This window comes from Zeus faber, assembly GCF_960531495.2.
Source record: "Zeus faber genome assembly, chromosome: 20".
NCBI classification, from domain to species: Eukaryota; Metazoa; Chordata; class Actinopteri; order Zeiformes; family Zeidae; genus Zeus; species Zeus faber.
In genome coordinates, this window is record NC_137207.1 from 16,383,949 (window position 1) to 16,401,643 (window position 17,695).

At 46.5% G+C, this 17,695-nt stretch overlaps 1 protein-coding gene across 3 annotated transcripts in view; it reads right to left on the minus strand.

Moving 5' to 3' along the window:
- The window catches only part of baiap2b (BAR/IMD domain containing adaptor protein 2b), a 51,471-nt gene that overhangs the window by 25,482 nt on the left and 8,294 nt on the right, over positions 1-17,695 (minus strand). For all 3 annotated transcript variants that reach the window (XM_080021012.1, XM_080021014.1, XM_080021013.1), the window contains exons 2-3: positions 11,365-11,440; positions 8,056-8,142 (exon numbers count right to left, since the gene is read on the minus strand). In XM_080021012.1, the coding sequence (XP_079877138.1) occupies positions 8,056-8,142; positions 11,365-11,440 (163 nt within the window). The remainder of the gene's footprint in view (positions 1-8,055; positions 8,143-11,364; positions 11,441-17,695) is intronic.

The following is a 17,695-nucleotide window of genomic DNA, read 5'->3' on the forward strand; positions in this document are numbered from 1 at the left end:
TGTGTGTGTGTGTGTGTGTGTGTGTGTGTGTGTGTGTCTTGCAGGGCCCATAAGCGTGACCTCTGTAAGGTTGGCATGCTTCTGCTTTCAGAGGTTGAAGGGTGATAATGGAACTGTGATTTAGCCTTCCTAGTTGGAGGAATTACACTGGATCATTACTGTAGCTGTTCTCTGTAGAGTCCAGCCACACAGAGAATGTAGAGTTAAGGACATAGGACGCAGGGGACGGTCGTAGAGGGGGGCGGGGAGAAGTAAGAGAAGCCCTCGGAGAGGAGAGAGTGGCTCTTAAAATGTTCGATAAGACACAGTCCCAGATTATGGCCACATGGCGGGGGGGTGGGGGCTTTGTGTAGTGAATGTTTCTTAGGCATTATGGGAGCCTGGAAGCAAACAGAGGACGCTCTAATCCCCTGCAAGGGAGGGAGCGCAAGGTGCAACAGGGAGATTTGTCCTCCTCAAAGCCCCAGGTGGGTGACTGTTGTTGGTTCCTTGGAGCTTTGAGTAGTCTCAACACCAAACGTTCTCCCTTTCTTCCTTGATTTTAGTGTTTGGATACAAACAAAAGTAAAAAAATAAAAATTAATAAATACATTTTTTTTTTTTAAAAAGGACATTCATGCCCATCTGTAGCAAAAAGGAAGCAAATTTGAAAGGATGGACTGAAAGGTTGGACTACCGCTGGCTATGTAGAAGAAGGCAGTAATCCTGGATTTAATATACAGGACCGAAGCGCTTTAAAAAATAGGTTCTGCTGTCACTAGGTGCCCTGAATGCAGGCACATCCAAATTAAACCTTTTTAAAAATGATAATTCACAAGCCACAGCAATGGCAACTCGGTGCAACAAGTTGTGTGAATTCTCATGTTGTGACCACATCTTTGACGTCTTGACTAACACGCGGCGTACCGAAAAGAAAAATGAATTCCTTTAAAAAGGAATTAAGGGTGCAGAAGATCGATAGGACCGACCGGCTACACATAATCATTACAAGCCAGCTGATGGGGCGCAACATGAAGATTGATTTTTTTTTTTCCTCCCCCTTCCTCTAGAGCGCACACATGCTGTAGGCGAGGGCATGGGGAACTGAGAGTGAAAAATGGAAAGACGAAGGGATGGAGGACTGAAGGAGGACAGGAGGGAAAACGCAGAGGGTGGGGGTCTGTGGATGACTTTGTTCTGTTTTTAATCCCGTTGGCTGGCTGTGGGACCGGTACAAACAAACGGTAACCGCCAACTTGGCCTCCCTTCTAATTTGGCGTTAATGTCTTCCTCCATCATCGTCGTGCTTCTCTCCCTCCCCCATTATCCTTCTTGGAATGGTAAATGTAGAATTGATGAGTTCTATATAAATATAGATTTCAGTTTTACATTTCAATTTGTGGTTAGAGAAAGAAGACCGCTACTCGTTGGAAATCCCTTTTGTAGGCAGAATGAAATAAAGTGGTGCCTTATGCTTAAAAAATTAAAAATCATGACGACAGGCCCGGTTTCACGCAACTTGCACTGAGGAAGAAACCATTTTTTCCTCAACCTGTGTCTGAGAACAGTTTGTGTGGAGTTATGGGGGGTGGGGGGGGGGGGGGGTGCAGTGACAGCTGGTTCTCACCAGGGGAGTCACACCACAGCTGGGTGAGAATAACACAGAGACAGTGGGACTGGGGCTGCTACTATGTACGGCAAGGTGCCTTGTTTTTCCATGAACACTGGAGAATCCAGAGGACTGGGATGGAGCCCACATACGTGTGTGTGTGTACGCGCGCTTACTTTGCCTTTCTGTCATCTGTGCATGCGCTTGGCCCCTTTTCATTTCCGCAGCTCCCCTGATCAGGGGCCTGTGCTTCGAGCCGTTATCAGCACCATTAAGTCAGCGTCGGGCAGAATCTCTGTTCCAAGGACAGTTTCGACAACTCAAGGACGTACGTAATGAATACCAGCGATTACCCCACATTAACATTTTATTGTAGCACAACATCCCATCATGTCAGACTAGGGCTGCACAATATTGGGGAGAAAAAAAAAACAAAAAAAAAAAAACTGACATTGCAATATTTGTTTTACTGCAATATATATATGGGGATATGAAAAAATACAGGAATTTTCACCAGATGACTTGAATATCTCCATTTGGAATGAATTAATCATTCTACAATGATTAATAAAGATAAAAATAATGATTTGTGATTTATTTTTGGCACATTTAGGCTATAATCAGTAAACTGTCACCTCTGATAGGAAGGTTTGTTTTTCCCCCCCTTCATTTAGAATAAATACTCTTATAAGGAATGATCAACAAAAAACAATAATAAATCAAAACTTTAAATAATGGTGGAACGTGGAACAAGTAAGGAACCGATAAACAGAATCGAAACACACGCGTCTCATCGAATCCCCAGTTCTTTGAGATTTGGAGCCGGTTCTTGATAGCGAACCCTAACAGGAACCCTTCAACCGGAGTAAATCAGACAGACTTCTACTGTAGATAAGTCATGGAAAATTAAAACCATACGAGTTTTTCTTTTGCATCAAGCAGCAAAAAAAGTTGGAGCATGAAGTGCCTGACATGATATATCACGCAGCCCTGACACGGTCACTATAGTCGGGCTGAGCAATATTTTGATATAATATTGATATGGTAATATTAGACCAGATACCGTCTGGGATTAATATTGTGATATGTCTTACATGCTGCATTACAGTAAAGTAATAACATTTTCTGAACTCCGTGGACTGCCTTCTGACCGACGCCTTGACATACATCAGTTCCATTTCACTTCGCCTTCCCTCCCCCGCCCTCACTGCGCACACATGAGGAAATTCCTTGTTCTGACGTTTGGCACAAGGGCCCATTTGAAAGCACAAATTCAGGTGTGCGAAGCGATGAAGGAACACGAAACATCAAACAGCAACAGCACAGGAGCATCGAGACGGGTGCAGCGGGCGGGTGGTGCGGCGGCACCGAGTGGCGTGGCTGTGATCAAAGAGGTGGTGAGGGCTGTCCCGGGTGTGCTGCTGGCAGCGTGGGGGTGTGATTCGGGGTTTGAAGGCCCCTAATGAGTCAAGAACACGCCCCCCCCCCCCCCCCCCCCGGGGCCCGTCCGCCTCTCCCGCTCAATTTTCTTCATTGCCCCTTTGTTTCTATGGCGACTTGAGGAGAGGTGCACTCTTAAAGACGTCGCAGTCCCAATGCTACGAATGATGAGGCATGCACAGTTGAAGGCCAGCGCGGTCACAAAACGCCCCAAAAAAGTCTCACCGCCCGGAGCCCGTCAGCCAGACGGCGGAGGAGGAGGCACTACAGAATACTGAAATTACCGCGACGGAAACAGAAAACGTTGACCACCCATGAGTTATGCGACTCGGTTAAACTCCATTGAGGATAAGCGCCGTCAAAAACCGGTCCCCAGAGAGTCTCCTCCCGCAGAGCCCTTTCAAAATCTGCAAAGTTGGACGCGACTTTCCCCAGGCGGTGGCGTGCGTATGGGGTATGGTGGTGAAGTCAGGGCAATGTCCGCAGGCACGAAAACCAACTCCACCCCCCTCCCCATTCTTTTTTCTTGTTACATCAGCACAGCGAGCTTTGGAAGATGGTGCGAGGACGGTGGGGGGGGGGGGGGGTAAAATAAGACACTAACAGAGAAGAAGCACTTTGAGAAAGTGCTCATGCTGCAGATTCTTTCCACGCAGAGTGATTGCGAACTGAATTTTGATTTCGGTTGAGGCTCGGGGAAGAGCAGTGAGGAGGAGTCAGAGAGAGAAAGACAAAAAAAAAAATTTTTTTTTTTTTTTTAAACCAGACACTTTAGACATTGTTGAAATAATTCTTCATAACTTGTTTTATTTTTTTTTTTTTTACTAAATGTCAAGTTACATTTTGCCCAGCAGAAAATACAATTTACATAAAAACAGGGTGTGCGGGCTGTTACAGAAACAGCCAGAGGGAAATGGGATGGAATTTGCCTTCTTGATTCATTACAATCGTCTCCCCGTATCATTTGGTAAAAGCCCAGTGTCTCATGAGGAGGAAGAGTAGCGAAGCCTCGGGTCGCCTCTGCCTCCGCAAGTGTTTCAAAATGTTTCTGCACTAAAAATCATTATCTAAAAAGGGTAATTGCTTCCTGGGCCTGAAATGTGGCCATTTGGATCAGGCTTCAATTGATTTAATGAGATGGACATCACGCTGAGATGTGTTCAGCCCTCCTGGACGATCAAGGGAGTAACACCGGAGAAGGATGGTAATTAGGCAGAGTGAGAGCGAGAGAGAGATGAGGAATTAATTAGATGCAAAAAAAACAAAACAAAATTAAAAAAAAACAAACAAACAGGGTTGATTCTAATGGATGCATTCAATTCCTCATTGCTCTCATGCCTGGCTGAAGATGTCTGACTGGGTTCCGCTTTTAATGCGTGAGGTCGTGGAGACAGCGAGGAGCAGAGTTGGAAAATCCGGGTTCAGAAATTAAACTCCACTCCGGGATTTTGAGTCAACCACGCGCGTTTGTTGACGAACACAGCCCCGAGGCACAACTAATGAGTGAAATCAGACGGTTCAATGCATGGGCGAAGCAAAAACATGGCAGGACTTTTATTTTCTGTGCCAGCCAGAGAGAGCAACATTCAGAAGCATCAGAAGTGATTAGAGACTGAATAGTGAGAAAGAATGTCGTATAAATGTGAGGTTATCCTGTGGGTGTATATAATAAGGGAGATTTTAATTTCGGTGGCATTATAAAGCGTATGTCTTTGCCGCGGGCTGTCCCAGAACAGATCACATCAGTGTATTCTGCCAGGTGCATTTACTAGGACGCACACGCACACAGTCTCTCTGCAACACGCTGTAGCGACTTCCACCGCTGGCCATTTGCATTTGAATGAGAGGAACTATGACTGGGCCCTTATATGGCTGTAGGAAGGGAACCGGAACTGCAGGAGCTTCCCATCATCATATTCTCCTCCCCCCAGGCTATGTCCATATTCAGAAGGTGTAAAACGGAAGATGTAATTTTCATCTGTAATGACATCACACCCCCCCGAGTCATTTTTAGACCGCGTGGCATTGTGTCTCTACTCTACTCCTCCTCCGGCACGGCTCAAGTCGAGGAGCATGATTGATCTATTTTTAGGAACGTGCGCGGCGGCGTGTTCTGCCGCGGCTGAACTCCCACATCAGACAAAAAGGGGGTGTTCACGGTAAAAACATTTCTTAATAATAGGTTAAAAAAAATAGGAGGACGTGGAAGAGCGTGCAGAGGAGAGAGCAGCCTCATCTCTGCAGCAGCAGCAGCAAACGATCACGCCGCTGCTTCGCTCACTCGCTCCAAAGAGAGCGATCGAGAGAGCGACAGAGAGAGCGAGCCATGCAGGACAAAAGTTGTTGATACCCAGTACTGCACCAGCATGAATCAAAAACAATAGAACAAAGCACCATTCAGTCGCTCTCTCCTCTGAAATGCGGAGGCTGACAAATCAGCTGCAGCGCTGAGTGATGGACAACACCGCTGCTCTGAATAAAACAAGCGTTTGACTGGGAGAATGTAAATCATGGTATTTCGGGCTATGGAAGTGGGCAATTACGTGTTTTTTCTTTGCTCTAATTACACTGCTTGAACTGACACGTTCTCTGAACTATGTATGCGCGTCTTTGCTTTCAATGCTTGAATTTACCATTAAACAGCCTCCCCGCTGCTGCAGTCTCAAACTGCCAATAAAGAACTGCAGAATTCTCCGCCCTGCCGGTGCTGAATCTACCCACTGGAGGCTTGTGTGGGGAAAAAAGAACACAACTAGTTTGGTCCACCTGTTTACCGCATGCCTTGCTTCTCGGCTAGCGCCACAGACGTGCAAAATTCATACTTCTGTCTCAATGTTGTGCTTGGTGGCAGAACAGGTTTGCGCCTGTTCAGGTTTTTCAACCTGAGAAAGCACATAATACATAGGCAAGTTTGCTAACTATGATACACATGCTCCAGGGAATCTACTGTGTGACCCCCCCCCCCCACACACACACACACAGGTGGTGAATATCTTATATTGAAATAGTCTCTACTTCAAACATAACTGGGTAACTTGTTTGACTCCTAACTGCACACATATTTACCTGAGTAACCGGAGTTTACAAAATATTTATCCATTGGGATGGTGACCCCAGATAAGGGGGCAAAACTGTTTATATTCCTACTTAGACCATAAGCACCACAATGGGATTAGCTGTGGGTTGGATGTTGGTGGAATTATTTTTTATAAAGACTCTAATGAGATTATGTGTGTGTGTGTGTGTGTGTGTGTTTATCAGTTATGTAAATATTTCCTTTGGATCTGCAGTAATCCATTGATGAGTCATTGACAGCCAAACGCAGCAGTTTTGCTCTTTCCACCTACGCCAACCCAACACCTCTTATTCGGCACTTTTCGCCTTCACCCTCTTTGTTGTGTGCGATCAACTCCTTCATCATTGCGTGCTGCTGCGATGTGACAGTAGTTGCGTAAATGTCCTAAACAAGTTCATTGTTTCAGTCGGCATAATTGGAGTCTCTCTCTCCACCAGACTTTGCCAGCCAATCTTGAGCTGTCTCAAAGTTCAGTCGTGCTCATTCAGCTCAATCACACTGTAACCCCCCAGCAGGAAAAAAAACAAAACAACCCAATTAAATGAAGATTTGGAATTACCTCCGATTTTACAAAGCTGCCTTCAGACTTCATGAACTATAAAATGACACACACGCACGCGCACACACGCACGCACACGCACGCACACGCACGCACACGCACGCACACGCACGCAGTTTAGACGGACAGATGGTCTTGCAGATTGAGTCAGGCTCGGCCATGCTGCCAATGCGGAAAAGGCGGAGGAATATGCTCAAAACTTCATCCGGCGCAATTTGCATCGTCAGAGCCGCGGTCAAGGGAAGCGCTGCTCCGTGGGCAACGCTCACGCATGGAGATGGCAGCAATCTGGCCTGCTCAGCGTTACAAGTAGTTTCACTGGAGGCGCCGCTGACTTAGATGGGACCGGGGCTGCTGAGTCATGGTACAGCATGCAAAATGGGAGAAGAAAAGAAAATGGGGGAGAGAAGAGACACGCAAGACAGGACAAGACTAACATGCAAGAAACCCCCCCCCCCCAAAAAAAAAGTAAGAACCAAGTAAGAACAAAGAAATGATACGTGAGCAAAAGCCTCAGCGAGAAGCGATCAGTCATGGGTAGGCTGATAGATGAACCATTGATGTGAATAATGTCGTTAAGAGAATGACTTGTTTGGGATGATGGCGCCGGCTTTGAGCTGCAGGACTGACGTCTGACTCGCGCCCTGCCTCGCTAACCCAGCGTTCACAAGTTCCTCCTCCCGGGACACGCATGCCATCTCCAAAGCAGTGATAACTTGCGGCAAGAGCAAAACAGTTGAGGACGACCAACGCTTGCGACCGTGACTAGTAATCAGGAGCGAATGTACTCAACTCAGTGCGTTTGCAGAGACGAGCTATTTAGCCAAAGAAAAAAATAATGTAATATATGCCTGCTGCTCCAGAACGAGTGTGAGGGAAGCCCCCGGTCTCCCGCTTCTCAATATACCCCCTGGCTAGTCGCTTCTTCTGCCTGTTCCCAAAATGGAACAACTCCATTTGAAAAAGTCTGTCTGAAAAATGTCTTTCAGCACGGAATAAGAAGATTACATGCCAATTTGGTTCTGACTGCTGCTGCTCACATTCTCCCACCGTGTGACTGGGCTGCTCAACTGTCGCATCAATCCATACTCAGGATACTGCGAGGGTCTCATCTAATGACACTTCAGGCATACCCCTTACAAAGTTGTGAAATCTGTACCCGTGAAACACTGGCCTGCACAGCGCTAACCAGGACTACTGTGAATAAACACTGCCTCTATGTGCGAGCCTCTAGTTTGGTCATTGGCTGATTTCCTACGCGGCCCCTATACATGTTCACACACACCCACACCGGCACGCACACCCCCTTGAGTCATCCTATACAGCATATATTTTTTTGCACTAGATCCCCCTAAGCCCCTGAGGCCAACTACAGCCACTACTAGGACTCACCAAGATCCTTAGAGCCTTGACTTTCGCTGGCCATCTCGCCCATCCGCACCAGAGCGTCGAAGTAGCCCTTTGCAGCAAATGTCACACCTGGAAACATGGAAGCATTGGGCATCAGATCAAGGGTGCCGAGTGGAAAAGATGTCTCCATCAGCCCAGCTCCCTCCCTGTTTTGTTGTTCCCAAATAGTCTAGGAGCTACAGTGAAGACTAAAAGGAGGGAAGAAAGGAAAAACGCTACCAAGACAACTACAGGCGAAGCTCATGGACACACCCTGGATGAAAGCCATAGAGAAGCATTCTGAGCAGAGACCCACCTTAATCACTACATGGAAAACAGAAAGCTTGGAGGGAAAATGCAACGGAAGCAATTAAAGCCAGTGCATGGGGAGAAATGTGAAGAAAAGCTCCAACCAACCCCCCCCCCCAACACTGCTTCAAAAGGCTTGAAGCCAGCTTAAAATGAAGGTTTGCTTAAAATGAATTAATCGACGCTTAGGACACAGCATTATGCAACTTGCATGTAACGGGTCGTGCTGCAGTTGCTGCTCGGAACCAGGATTCTGCTGCAGTAGAAGTTCTGCTTCATGGATGCATTGAGTAGCATTGAGCAGGGTCAGAGGCGGGACAGTCATAATGACAAGGAAGCATGTTTGTGTAGACACACACACACACACACACACACACACACACACACACACACACACACACACACACGGTCATAATTAATCATAACCACATTACTAATGACCGTTTCTCAAATATGAGTGTGAGTAAATGTCTTGTCAAAAAGCATTTGTGATCCAATATGTTCCATCTATGAAATCATCAGCATCAAGGTATTAAAAAAAATAAAAACCGAATAGTGTTTGATTTCGTCAATATCGCACAGCCATGGAGTTTACTTTAGCCTTAAACTGGTGGCAGGTGGCACTGATGCACACAGACTAGAGAAATTAAGAAGACCAGGTACTCATTCTTCAGTCAGTTAACGATGGAATTCTCAGTCAGGGTTGCGTGGAGTTCTATTTCCGCCAGTGGCTGCAAGGAGCCCACAGAGACACTCAAGCCCACTGTTATGCAAGCTATTGTACTTCCACAGACACTGGAGCCCCGGCCGCTCTGTAAACAGGACAGGCTTGAATACGCGTCAATAAATCCCTTCGCTCTCCGCCAGAACACTGCTCCCTGTCAGAGCCCGACCTGCCAAAATGACCTGCGCAACCCATCTCAGGGCTGTCCAGCACCACCCTGTAGACTTGGAGGTGACCAGTGACATCCACTCCCACACAGAGTGGAGTCAAAGATGTGAGAAAGAGAGATAGGAGAGAAAGATAGGAGCGAGAACGAGACTCCCCTGGCTGGTCCTAAGTCCGGCTCTGGCTAAGCCCAGGTAGCATGTGATAAAGCGGGGGAGTGGATGAACGAAGGGTAAAGACTCCACCGTGCTGGGCAGGATCATGGGGCTGAGATGAGCTAACAGTCCACGGAAGTCCCAGCTGAGGGCCCCACACACACACACACACACACACAGAGACAGACAGACAGGCAGACACACGAGAATTTTAATAAGCGATGCATTCTGGCTTAGCACCGCGGTGAAAATTCACACAGCGGCGTTAGAGTCACCGCATTTCCAGGTACAACAAGCGAAATGTCCTTTCCGGGGCAGACCCAAAAGCCGTTCTCTCTTACACTGAGGAGGCGCCGGTGCCAGACTGAAGCCTCCCGGGTTTCCCAGGCCTGATCTATCGCTCTAGTCAGAGCCGAAACCCCGGCTGCTTGGCCGCCTGGCATTGATGAGGTATAACCCCCCCCCTCCCTCCCGCTCGGGAAGTCGCATGGCTATTTTAAGCCTTATCCATCAGACAATACCCAGCTCGCCTTTATTGGCTTGGCAGGTTGCCAAGTCCACCGTGCGTTTCTTCTGCCCCGGTTGATGCAGGATGGCGGGGGTGCACGACATCAAAACGCGGTGCAGAGTGGGGAAAAAAAAAATAATCATACAAAAAAGGTATTTTAAAATCATAATACCCCAAAGTACGCTCATATTTCAGCAAATAACTCCTGCAGGATGGAGTGGCAGACACACAACGGTTAACAGGGACAGGCTTCTAATCTATAAACAAATAATAAAAAAAAAAAACGGTAAACTTGTACAGTGCGTGAGGACGCACGCTTATAGGGGATGAGTCACACCTCCGGCATGTAAATTCAACTTCTTGGTGATAGATGCTTAATGGCTGACTCATTACAGTCCCTGGAGCAGAATCCTGCTTCCATGGATGGTGAGGAAGGAGACCAGTTATTCTCCTTATCTTCAATCTCCACGGGCCTTGTTTTTTTTGCAACTCAATGACACACACACACACACACACACACACACACACACACACACACACACACACACACACACACACACACACACACACACACACACACACACACACACACACACACACACACACACACACACACACACACACACACACACACACACACCTTTTCCCGGGGCCCATCAAATTCTCACGGCGCCTCTCGCTCCACTTCCCCTCGGCCTCTGCTCCAGTTAGCGCGCCCCGCTTCCCCAAAGACATTTCTGCTGCCTCGGTCTCCCGTTCTCAACCTTGAGCCACTTTTGAACGTACGCCGACGGCCCCCTGTCTGCTGCCTTCTCTCCCTCTCCTACAACGCCGACGCCCGACCCGGCACACGTAAGCCGTACAGGGCCACAAAAAAAAAAAAAGAAAAAAAAAAACACTGAAAAAGGATGACTCAGAGGACGTAGTGTGAGAGTAATGAGTGGTGATGGGGAGGGAGGGGCCATAGACATCAACAATAACAACCTGACGTTTAACGAGACATTAGGATTCACAGAAACAGGGCAAACCTTCCAACAATCGTCCTAAGGACATGGAGGGAGATTGTTGGTGAACATTCAGATCTCTGTTAGTGAACATGAGGTTGTTGCAGGGCACCAAACTAGCCTATATTGTTCCAAAAGATTGATGGGTTGATGATTCCGGTCCATTGTCGGCAGTACAAACGCCAAAAGCTGCGAGGAGGGGGCAGAGGCTGCATGCCAACATGTGCGGTTCATCGGCGTTCCCGTCCGATCTCTGCGCTGCCAGAGCTCAATCTAGGGGCAAGCTAACAGCCGCGCCAAGCGTCAGCTGGCCCCTCTGGCTGGACAGAGGAGGAGGAGGGTGATGATGAAGAAGGAGAAGGGCAGGAGGAAAAAATAAAAAATAAATGGAAGGATGGGAGATTGGTGGAGGTGGAGAGAGGGAAAAAAGGGGGCGAGTGTACTCACTGGAGAGCGCCTTCTCGTAGCTCTTCCCCATGGCGATGAAGTTCCGCAGGCAGGGGTTGAACTGCTCCATGATGGACTGGAAAAGAACAAGCGTCAAAAACACACGAGCGTCAACACATGTCGGTCACGGGAGGGGAAGACACTACACAACACCTTGTCCACACACACACACCCACAAACACCACTTTGTTACCGACGGCAAGCAAGCAAAGTGTGGAAGGAGCCTCATTCAAAACTCATACATAAGGCGGAGGGATGAGATACAATAAAGAGAGCGAGAGAGGGAGGGAGGGAGAGACCCTGTGCGTGGTGGTGGTATGCTTTCCTCTCACCCCTCCCCTCTCTCTGGTTGTGGCTGCCAGCTCTCACAGCCCAGCGGCAGACCTGGCCCCAGTGTCCCTCTCCTCCGCACCCCCCACCACTTATTCAACTGCACCATACAGATTCTGCTAATTGCTTTTTATTTTGGGCGTGCGTGAGAGTGAGTGTGCGGGAATGAGCGAGTGAGAGGCACCGAGGCAAAGAGAAAATGGTGTCGGTGGAGTTGGGGAAAGAAACCAAAATGAATGTGGGAATTCGTATGGCGCTGTTTATTTGACGGGACTGAAATTGGTCAAAGGTTTTGGGACTTTGGTCGTCTGGCTGTGTGTGTTTCTTTTAGGGTGAGTTATTAGAGAGGGGAATTGGAGCCACTGCAATGAAGCTGCTTAAATGGTTAAAGTGTGTTAAACTGATAACTGCTTTTTGGACTCTCTCTCTTTGCGTGTGGGTGGTTAGTTATAGATTCCATTCCCGCTTCTACCCATGTGTGAAGCCTTGACGCTTTGCGAAGAAGATTATTAACCATCAGCGTGCGTGTGTGCGTGTTGCATTTGTAATGCGTGTGTATACACACACACACGTGCATAGAAATGTGTGTGTCTAAGCCCCCACCAGTGACGGTATAGGTTTTAAAGGAATAATACATTTCACCCCGCACACAACTACCACCCACCCCCTCACATCGCAGTGAGTCACCCTCCTCCACAGGCTGAGCCTCCCTTAAAATAATTTTTACTCTCGATATCGTCGCAAAAAAACAATTTTAAACTCACTACCAAGTCCATATTTTCCACTTCCTGTGCGGAAAATGATAGAGCGAGAGAAAATGGAAGGGCAGCAGTAGAATCTGGAGAGATTAAAAAAGAAAAAAGTAGAAAGTTGAAAAAAAAAAAAAAAAAAAAAAAAACTAGAGGAGCGAAGACGAAAAAAAAACAAAAAACACAAGACGATGATGGAGGGTGTGTTTACTACAACGGATGCCTGCTAATGGTGGTCTGTGCCCAGTCGGCCGTCTCGCCACCAGTCACCTTGGAACGCGCGACTCGCCGATGACTGAAGACAAATAGAGAGAAGGGGGGAAACCATCGCACCAAACAGCAAGTTTGTCTGGCCGGTGGTAGGAGCTCAAAATAGGTGATGCTGGCGTTACAAAATGAGTCAAGGACTAAAGTACTTCAAGCCCTATTTTTTTTCCATTTTCAAAACACCTTATGGTTTTCATTGTTCATATAAATAGCAGACAATGAGACTAAGATTATAATTACTATGGTATATGCTATCTACTACTTTAAGTGTTTCTACTCATGCTGCATGATTTTTTTAAATTTTTTTTTTATACATTATTTCCCTGGCCTTATCTGTTGTAAAAGCGATTCTGGAAAATGTTTATTACGTTAGGATTTGAATAACAAACCCAGGGGGATATGACAGATTCGCAATGATCAAGTTGTTGTTTTTTTCCCCCCCTCCAAGGACCTTTAAAGCACTTCAGCACATAAGGGGCTATTTTCAAGTTGTTTCAGTACTTACATTTCTAAGCACAAAATTCAAGCACCTCTTAAGTACATTGTAAAAACTAGTAAAAAAGGAGCATCTGAGGAAAAGTAACGGCTGTAAACAGTGAGGTGGCAAATGACAGGAAAGGGGTTTAAATTTTTTTTAAGTAAAGTAGGATGGGCTATTAATTGGTCAAAGCACATTGGAATATTGAAGGTATTCATTCAATTCATGTTCAATAAAAAATATCCAATTTGTAATAGTCTCTTCTATTGACACTGAAAAGTAGTTAGACCTGTACGACGTGTCCATTTATAGTTTGACAGTCTATTTTCATTCACGCACCAACACCGTAAAAAAAGAAACGTAGAAATTATATTTACAATTTACCAAATTTTCCCCAAACGGGAACAGATATTAAACTAACAACAAAACAGCACCGTTCTCTCGGTGTCCTCTCGTCGGCGCGACATGCTCATAGCAGTGATTACACTGTTTTCAGATAGTATAAATGCCACAAACACAAGCTTGTATGACAAATGTAAGGATAAAAAAAATAAATGCATGTTTTTACGTTGCAAAAACCAAATCTCTATCTTGCAAAACATAAATAAAAATGGCAGAGAGGTTTTAGACACAATCAAAAGCATCCTGCAGCCCTGCCCTGGAAAGAAGAGCTCCATTCTGCAGCCTCTGTGGTGATGACTGGAACACACACAGACACTTTTCAATTTTTCTGTTATGCAAGGCCCCGAATGCAGTGGAAACCCATTGGGCTAGATCGCTTCCACCATGGCTCCACCATTCTCTGGCAGGAAGAAAGGAGTTGGGGGGGGGGTGTACGAAGAGATATATATAGAATACAGAGTGGCCCATTTCTCATCTATGAATAATCGTTAGGGTTTTGGGAATTTCTTTGTTCACTTGTATCAGTGGGCTGTGTGCGTGCATTGGATGAGAGTTATGGAAAGAGTAATGCAATCACTGTCACACAGGTCCGGCCCCATGTGGAGAAGTCCTCCACTCTGGGGTGTGTGACACGCACGCCACCGAGTTTATCATTAAACGCGGCAATTCTAACCACACATGCGCCATTTTCCCCCTCAATAGTCAACATGTGGAGAGTGCAGAGACCGATATGGGAATACCACCCTTGGCCTCGTCGATCACAAAAATGGCAGCTAAATAAAAAGCAACTGCCTAGGACGAGCGCACATGCTGAACTCAATGCAATCTCAATGCAACTCAACTCAATGCAATCTTTCAGCCGAGGGAAATAATTATGGGGGGATCGTTAACATGACGGCTGCCTTCTTAATCCACAGCCAACAGGCTGAGCTTTTTTGTTAAGCAGCTGGGACTAAGAGCGATTAGCATTCCTGTGAATGAAAGGCGGCGTTTGACTCAGCGCATGGGAAATGAGAGGGATTACAGTGCAAACAGTGCGCACAGAGGCATTATCTTATTTTGCCCATGTGCACCGGCCGTGCCTTGCTTCAGTTGTTTTTTTATTTGACCGGCTAAGCACCCCTCTCAATTAGACGTCCAAGCGCTATTGGTAGAAATCCCATACAGTCCCTGACCATTTAAAGGAAGATCAATGAAACACATTTAACTAAAGAAATAGTTTAACTCTGCCTTTTCACACTTTATGCCAGTCTATAATTATGTGCAGTGCAATGTATTGTTCATTGAAAAAATGAATCACTGTATTTAATAGCTCATCAGGGCTCAGCCGCCTCAATATCCACCTTTGAGTGGTACCGGGTCATGAAATAAAAATTCTCCATGTTAATATATAGTTGAATATAAACCTCGGATGGATTAACATGCAGATATGAGTTATAATAACATTGTGGTAGGATGATTAAATACAGTGATTAAATGCTTCCTGTAGCCCAGTTTGCAGAGCTTGCCCAGCCAGTGAGGAGCCCATCAACTGTCCATGCTGGTCAATAAATAAAGTTCATTCCTGCAGCATTTTACAGAAAATGAGGCTCAGCCACATGGGAATGCGTGCACTATGCTTACCATACAGGCAACAGTTCATTTGGCAAGAAGCATTTGTCAAATGGAAGAGGAAAAAAAGCCTTCCCAGGTTCAACCCAAGGCCTTGGTTTGGGCAGATGTTTACTTAAGAGGCGCTTGAGTGTCAGAGAGTGAGCAGAAGTGTGTCATGTTTTTACATTTCAACCCAGTGCTTGTTCTGTGTCCCCGTATGTTGGCCCAAGGTTGACGCAAGCGCCATTAAGTATTTGTGCTTGAGTCTTAATTTGTCCGTTTGCAGACTGGTGTGATGCTACTAGAACCTTTGCTGTGTGTTGACTGAACTACAGTTCCATAGTACTTTGAGATGGGTTTGGGGTTACTTGCTTATGCAATATAAAGTGTAACTTATATTGTAGAACTTTGTTATGAGCTGCCAATAAATTACTTAAATGCAGCGCAAGTCAACATGTGCATTAATAACAGCGGTGCATGGAATTGTTTTGTTTATCACAAATTACAGATCTTGATTTAACAAAGCATGGCAGTGTGTATTGATCTTATGAAAATATAACTTGTCAGAAAGACAATATGCCCCTTTTTTTGTAAACATCTCCCATCATTAATTTATAGAAATTCCCAAAGATAGAAGGTTCTTCTTTTGACCATTGATTGCAGACTTTAATTTGTGGGCTGACGCCTAAAGAAGAACCATGGCACTCCCATAGCCTCTATGGAGCTTCTCCCCAGCAAGCGCTCCATCCCAATTAAAAGTGACAAATCCTGCTGCTGGGGCTCTCTTAACCGGGGGGGAAAGTCGGTTCCGTTTTCCCCTGTCGATCCCAACTTGGCTGTAACAGGCAGCTAATGTGAGGAGAGGGACCCAGAGTGCGTGGTAAGCTCAGGCCTCGGCGCAGAGGCCAATAGATCCATCACACCAACGTGGCAGTGTGTGGATGTTGCAGCCAGCGTCAAATGACTGATGTGGGAAAAGAGCCAGAGGTTACACAAGCTATTAACCATGAAACTAGGGACGGAATGATGCGCGTCTTCTTTTTTGGGAGTTTTACCACAGGCCATAGGTGCGATGGTGGTGCGCTCACACACACACACACACACACACCTCACTGACAGTTCTAAGAAACGGTACAACTTTGTCTGTATGTACACACTGAGAGAACATGCCTGGAAAGAAAACAACAGGCATTAGAGAACATTGTGACCTAGCCGGCTCTGCCATGAAGATGTGGGAGGCGGCGTGTGGGTCTGAGAGTGTGCCTGTTTGTTGGAGCAACGAAACAAGTGCAAGTGGTGAGTCAGAGCCCACACAAACACCAGCAGGACCATTTCATGGAGGGGCGTAAATTACTGGAAATCTAGGATGGCTGTGTGGCAGCATTAGAGCCTGCTGTGCCGCTCCCTGCCAAACAGTCACTCGCTATTGGGCCCAAGGACCCCGCAATGAAAGGAAAGTACTGGAGAGAACGACGACAAGAAAGACCAAAGGAGAGGGGGGGGATGAGATAAGATAAACACAAAATTTATGACCAAGCAGATGGCAGCATTGATGAGAAGGCAGTCTCCGAAGTTCGGAATATTGTATTACTTAGCTGTAATGCAGCCTTAAAGACAACATTTAACCATGTCACAATGACGAGAATCCCAGACAATATCTAGTCTCCTATCACAATATTGATATATCACCCTGGCCCAAGTGAGCCAGGCACTGATTTTGGGCAAACTACCACTACTAGTATGAAAGTCACCCTCCCCAAGCCTTGTCACTGCTACAGAACATTAACAGCGTAGCTAGGACACACACACACACACACACACACACACACAATCTCTTTTGCTCCCCTCTGGGACGGGGAGCCCACCTCTCCAGCAGCATCAACAACAACCAATGTAAGGGAGGTCGCTACTGCAGTTACGGTGGAATTCAGTTGCAGCCCTCTACTATAAGACCATCAAGTAATTCTTTCACAAGTGTGTGACCGGTATAAGTGAAAGAGCGGTCGAGAGAGACAAAAAAAAAAAAAAAAAAAAAAGTTGCGTCACTTGGTGGGTAAGTGGTCATGGTGGGTGAGCTAAAGAGGAGTAACCTTTTCTCTGGAGTACTTTTCTCCCTGAGGGGAAACGGGGTGGGGGTGGTGCACCGAGGCTAAAAACACTTACCCGTCCCGATTGAGGTTATCTTTGGTTAACCGCAAGTCAACAGATAGTCTTCAAACTGTATCAGGTGAGCTTAAAGTTCCCCTTTTGGTCCGCTGCCATGTGGACCTGTGTGTGCGTGCGTGCTCAACCGTGTGTACTGATGGCAATGTGAAGGTTAACCAGATTAGAGTGTCCACAGACACGGGTAAAACAACCGTGCAGGAAAGGTCATTTGGGCTGGGTGGTCTCCATGGTGACAGGAGGGTCCTGTGGCGTCTAAGTGAATTTGGCAGCGCTGCCGTTTACTACTCAAGGTCACCCCTGCTGGTAACTTAAGTGTCATGTCCAAATATATCACTGGTACTGGGTC